The following is a 6,622-nucleotide window of genomic DNA, read 5'->3' as shown; positions in this document are numbered from 1 at the left end:
GAGGAAGTGCAGCAGCCATACCAGGTAATGGGTCTTCTGCATCCTGGGTGAGAGCTCTAGCCATGAGGCAATAGCGTCATTCCCTTTCTCTCTCACTTTCTGTCTCTGTCGCTCCCTCCCTCTGGCCTAATAGCACTTCAGTCTAGCCCAGTGACTTCATGGAGTCGCAGCAGATTTTCACCAGTGGGAGATCTGGTTCCTTGACACCAAGAGAACTACGGATGATTTACCGCTACTGGGGATCTGGCAAATTATATCTTTGTCTATTAATTGCTGTCTATTGTTTCAGACAATTTTGTTAAAAATGCAATCTAATATCTATAGTATCTTATTGGATTCATCCCTATGAAAATCAGTAATATTTCTGAAAACGAAGATGATGATGACGACAAAGAAGAACTGAATGTGCCCAGCAAACATTCTCTAGTCATAGTGACCTAATTTTGAAAAGCCAAAGAGAAAATGAATGGGACTTTTGTTCCTAAGTCACTTAAGCTCTTTTTAAAATCTGACTCAGTTGCACTTTGATTCATCGTTCTGCACCTCTGAATGTCAGGCTGTACATACGGAAGATAATATTTTGCTCTCCTGGAACTGAGAAGCTTTTTTTACCTTCATTTTTAATAGAAGTGGGAATGAAGCCAATATTCTCTCCAATATCCAATCTATGTTTGTCTCCATATGACTCTGGAGAGGAAATAAACCTTTCCTCCATTATCAGCTCAACGGAAACATAACTAAAGAATGAGATGGATCTTGTATTAGAAAGTAAATGTTAACACAGGCAGAGCCTGTGCAAAGGGAAATTCCATAGTGCAGAGAGGTAAAGAGCTGGGTCTCTCACACATCAGTATTAAGATCTTTTTAACATATTCATAAATGATCTGGGAAAAGGGGTAAACAGTGAGGTAGCAAAGTTTGTAGATGATTAAAAATTACTTAGGATAATTAAATACAAAGCGGACTATTAAGAATCTCAAAAAACAGAGTGACTGGCAGATGAAATTAAATGCTCATAAATGCAAAGTAAATCACGTTAGAAAATATAATCCAAACTATACATACAAGATGATGGTGTCTTAATTAGCTGCTACTCCTCAAGACAGAGATCTTGGAGTCATTGTGGATAGTTCTCTGAAAACATCTATTCAATATGAAGCAGAATTCAAAAAAGCTAACAGGGTGTTAGGAACCATTAGGAAAGGGAGAAAGAATAAGACAGAAAATATCATAATGCCTTTATCTGATCTGGGGGGAGTGGTAGATACCCTGAAAGGTAGGGATAGGATACAGAGTGACCTAAACAAACTGGAGGATTGGGCCAAAAGAAATCTAATGAGGTTCAACAAAGATAAGTGCAGAGTCCTCCACTTAGGAAGGAAGAATCCCATGCACAGCTATAGACTGGGGACCGACGAGCTAGGCAGCAGCTCTGCAGAAAAGGACCTGGGGGTAACGGTGGATAAAAAGCTGGATATGAGTCAGCAGTGTGCCCTGGTTGTCAAGAAGGCTAATAGCATATTGGGCTGCATTAGGAGGGGCATTGCCAGCAGGTCACGGGAAGTGATTATTCCCCTCTATTCGGCATTGGTGAGGCCGCATTTAGAATATTTTGTCCAGTTTTGGGCCCCCCACTACAAAAAGGATGTGGACAAGTTGGAGAGAGTGCAGCGGAGGGCAACCAAAATGATTAGGGGGCTGGAGCACAGGACTTAGGAGGAGAGGCTGAGGGAACTGGGCTTGTTTAGTCTGCAAAAGAGAAGAATGAGGGGGGATTTGATGGCGGCATTTAACTACCTGAAAGGGGGTTCCAGGGAGGATGGAGCTAGGCTGTTCTCGGTGGTGGCAGATGACAGAACAAGGAGCAACGGTCTCAAGTTGCAGTTGAGGAGGTCTCGGATGGACATTAGGAAAACATTTTTCACGGAGCACCAACCCTGTCAACCTCCGGTGGAGGAGACAGAGGAAGGGCTCGATGGCCAGAGCGTACAGCTGGCCTGACAGCGGACAGGTTTGATGCACCCCTCGCCTGAAGCTGACCGGTTCGGTCAGGGTCCAGTTGAGTTTGACCAGACACTCCGCGGAGGTGTACATCACCTGGAGAAAGCCCACAAAGCGGGGCATGAAGCCGAACGCCTACAGGGGTCCCAGAAGATACCCATGGTCCATCCGGTCGAACACCTTCTCCTGGTCCTGGGACAGGAGAGAGAATGACAGACCATCCCTACACCCGAGCTCCAAGAGGTCCCAGACCAGATAAAGATTATCAAAGATGGTAGGGCCCGGGACGGTGTAGATCTGGTTGGGATGGACCATGTCCTGCAGCACGGACCTCAGCCTTAGCGAGATGGCCTTGGATATGATTTTATAGTCCGTGCTGAGGAGCGAGATGGGACACCAGTTGCGAAGGTCATGAAGGTCCCCCTTCTTGGGCAGCAAGGCGAGCACGGACCGCCTGCACGAAAGGGGGAGCACTCCGCTGCCCTCCGACTCGGTCCAGATGACGGCAAGTATGTTCCAGAATGCGCGGCAGAACTCCACGGTCAGCCCATCCATGCCCGGGGATTTGTTAGTGGGCATGAGAATCATAGAATCATAGAATATTAGAGTTGGAAGGGACCTCAGGAGGTCATCTAGTCCAACCCCCTGATCAAAGCAGGACTAACCTCAGCTATATCATCCCAACCAGGGCTTTGTCAAGCCTCACCTTAAAAACCTCTATGGATGGAGATTACACCACCTCCCTAGGTAACCCATTCCAGTGCTTCACCACCCTCCTAGTAAAAAACTTTTTCCTAATGTCCAACCTAGACCTCCCGCCCTGCAACTTGAGACCGTTGCTCCTTGTTCTGTCATCTGCCACCACCGTGAACAGCCTAGCCCCATCCTCCCTGGAACCCCCTTTCAGGTAGTTAAAGGCCGCTATCGAATCCCTCCTCACTCTTCTCTTTTGCAGACTAAACAAGCCCAGTTCCCTCAGCCTCTACTTCTAGACATGTGAGTTGTGCAGGCAGGAGTTTGGGCTGATAGGTGATGAATGGACATTGGTATTTACTGAAATACATAGCACAGCATTACAAGATACAACATTTGTGAGCTGCACCCTTATGTCTCCCAGAAAGTTGAATGAGCTCCTATGTATTGACATTCGAAGCACTGAATGAATACAGGAAAAACAAGTTTCTGGGAATAGTCATTTTACTTTTTAAATATATTTAAGTCAGCTGAATGGATGTCCCCTTTGTATGTACATTCCCTGAATACTCCAGCAAAGGAGACATTAATGTTCATCGAATCAGTGAACTTGATGCACCTGGGATGGGATTTTCAAAGAAGCACGATGGACTTGCTGAATTCCTCGAAAAATGAAGAGGAGATGTATTCTAGTTACCACAGGCCCAGCTGAATAGCTCATTCATACACCCTACACCAAGAAAGCATTTTAGCATGTTTAATTTAAGCCTTCCATGGGATTACTCACGTGATTAAAGTTCGGTACTTGTTTAAGGGTTTTTCCAGATAAGTGCCTTAGTTCAGAATATTCAAAAGGGTTGAGTTTTAAATTCATAATCACTGTGTTTGGACAAGAAGCACTGATGATTTGGACCAAGTGAGGAGCTGCCCCTTTCTTTTTAGGAAACTTGTTTATAATGCATCAGTGTATCCGACCAGGAAAGGGAAACAGAGCATGTTAAAATGTAACCACCCAAAAGAGCTTCGCTTTTATCTAACACATATTTAGAATATATTGCAATGTCCAAATATGATATTATAATATCAATCATTAATCATCAATATAACAACAACCACAACAACAACCAACATCTGTGATTCAGAGCACCTTTAGACACTTTCAGAACCTTGTGCGGATGGGTGGCCATTGGTCAAATCCAGCTGCCTTTGATGTGCAAGTGTAAATCCCAACTGTTATATTTACAAGGCTAGCTGCATCTCTGCCCCCTTCCTGGTATCTCTGAGTGCACCCTTCTTGGCCTCATGCCTACCGCTCTCTTAGGGTCAAATTACACGATTCTCCCCTCTCAAAATGGGTCCTGGGTCACAGCCCTCTATGCACCAGCTGTGGTTTCCCAACAGGTCTAACTGGGTTTGCTGCCTGCAGTCCTTCACCCTGGAGCTGTAACCAGTTCTGAGCTGTGTGACCAGACAGCCTTTTCCCCCATTTACCACAGATGAAGAACAAATCAAAACAAAAACAAACAAACAAAAAACCCAAACCAAATAGAGAAAATACTGCATAGCAACTCCATGCCCATCACACCAAACATCTCAATGGGATCAAAAATTTGACCTCATTATCAAGGGGCAGATTATCAACAGGAAACAGGGTAAAAAGTTTTTCTTCACAAATCCCTATACATCACAGCAAGAATGTTACAACATTTTATTGATTTATTTAGATAAATATATATTTTTAAAATGCCTCTTCAAGACTCTAGATGCTCTAACAAACCATTAATAACATGATCAAATCCCAGCTGCATTAAAATAATCATCTACACAGGAATGCAGCCATCCTGACACATACAGAAACTCTTTTCTGCTCTTTCATCCTTGTGCAAAGGAAAATTTCAGCTCTCTCTGACCAAAGAAAGAAAGAAAGAAAGATGAAGACAATGCCATCTAATCAAACATACCCCCATAGCAAAACAAATCTGGAAAAGGAAACAAATCAACAAACTAGACAAAACATAGGAAGATGCAAGCAAGCAAACTAAAAAGCCTCTCATACCACAAGTAGATTTTTTATCCTGAAGTAGGAGAAGAGACAGATACTTCATGAAGTCCATTAGGGACTCTGCTGTAGCTACTGATTTTACATGCAAAGCTCTGTGGTACCGTGATGACAGTGACTGCATACATCTCAAAGATAGACAGATAGATGTGTATGTGGAGAGATAGGTTCTGTTCTGATTTACACTGGTATAACCCAGTAGTAAGGACACTCAGTTTGGAGGAAGCAGTCTCGATTTTTACTATTGTATAAACAAGTTTGAACACTATGTTCTTATGAAGACAATTTTGTCCTCAGTTGTTTATAGCTCTAAACAAACTCAGAATGAAATGGTCAAGGGAGAAAGACGGACATTTAATTCTTGGTGAATAACCTCCAGCCAGTGAGTTTCCCCAGGGCAGCTTTGATCTCCTTGTTCCTCATGCTGTAGATGATGGGTTCATCACTGGAGGGACCAGCGAATAGATAACAACCACCACGAGATCCAGAACTGATGCTGAGTCGGAGGTGGATTTCAGGTAGGCAATGATGCCAGGGAAAATAAACAAGGAGACCACAGTGAGGTGAGGGAGGCAGGTAGAGAAGGCTTTGTGCCAGCCCTGCTCAGAGGGGATTCTCAGCACTGTTTTGAAGATTTTTACATATGACATAATTATCAAAACAAAGCAGCACAAGACTAAGCATGCAGTCCAGGCAATAGCTGCAGTTTCACTGAGGTATGATAGAGAGCAGGTGAGCTTGAGAAGCTGGGGGATTTCACAGAAGAAATGAGCCACCCTGTTGTCTCCACAGAAGGAGAGTGCAAACGTGTTCCCAGTGAGCACTGCAGAATTGAGAATGCCACTGATCCAGGCACCGGCGGCCATCTGGACACAAGCTCTCCTGTTCATCACAGTCGCATAGTGCAGTGGTTGGCAGATGGCAATGTATCGATCATACGCCATGACGGTGAGTAAGGCGATATCTGCTGAAGCAAAGAAGACAAAGAGAAAGACTTGGGTGATGCATCCATATTATGAAATGGACTTGTTGTTCAAGAAGGAATTGACCATGGATTTGGGGAGGGTGACAGAGACGGATCCAAGGTCTACGACGGACAGATTCATCAGGAAGAAGTACATTGGGCTGTGAAGATGGTGATCAAAGGCTACGGCTGTGATGATGAGAAGATTCCCCAATAGGGCTGCCAGGTACATCACTAGAAAAAACACAATGTGCAAAATCTGCATTTCCCGAACATCAGAGAATCCCAGGAGAACGAACTCCATCATGGTGGTTTTGTTGGACATCGTGTCCTGCTGTGGAGGAAAGGAGAAGGGCCATGGTCAGTATTAGAGAGATGGAGGGCATGACCCTGATTCCATCCATAATAGTTTATGATGTGAATGTCGAAGTCTTACCGTTCTCTTCACTTCCATTGACTAGTCAGGTGTGTTATCACTCTGGTGCAAATTGGCATAGCTCCCTTAAACTCAATGTGGCTGCATCAGTTTACACCATCTCATAGAATCATAGAAGATTAGGGTTGGAAAGGACCTCAGCTGTTCATCTTGTCCAACCTCTGCTCAAAGCAGGACCAACCCCAACTAAATCATCCCAGCCAGGGCTTTGTCAAGCTGCATCTTAAAAACCTCTAAGGATGGAGATTCCACCACCTCCCTAGGTAACCCATTCCATTGCTGAGGATCTGGCTTAATATATGCCTTGATCAAATGCATTAAAAAAGGGGAAATAATACAATTCAGACCAAGCAGAGAGGGTCCCTCAGTTCTGTCAAGCAAGAGACTTAAAACTTGGGCATGAAACTAAAATATTAAAATGTCAATACAGCCCGATTCCCACTTTCGGGGAAATACAACGGACTCACCC

General features: G+C 44.2%; 1 protein-coding gene across 1 annotated transcript; it reads right to left on the bottom strand.

Annotated features, from left to right (window-relative positions):
- Window positions 1–5,172: 5,172 nt before the first annotated feature.
- LOC137151419 (olfactory receptor 14A16-like) lies at window positions 5,173–5,697 on the bottom strand. Its single transcript, XM_067545689.1, has one exon. It carries the CDS (start codon window positions 5,695–5,697, stop codon window positions 5,173–5,175), a length of 525 nt encoding a protein of 174 aa, XP_067401790.1.
- Window positions 5,698–6,622: the final 925 nt, after the last annotated feature.

This window comes from Emydura macquarii, unplaced genomic scaffold (assembly GCF_026122565.2).
Source record: "Emydura macquarii macquarii isolate MOO-44397 ecotype Brisbane River unplaced genomic scaffold, CSIRO-AGI_Emac_v2 contig_205, whole genome shotgun sequence".
Classification (NCBI taxonomy): Eukaryota; Metazoa; Chordata; order Testudines; family Chelidae; genus Emydura; species Emydura macquarii.
The sequence above is the reverse complement of the archived record's forward strand: the minus strand, read 5'-3'. Positions and strand labels throughout refer to the sequence as shown.

What these genes read in the sequence shown, in the direction of transcription:
- LOC137151419 (XM_067545689.1), bottom strand. Translation starts at nt 5,697, where the DNA reads ATGGCGTATGATCGATACATTGCCATCTGCCAACCACTGCACTATGCG.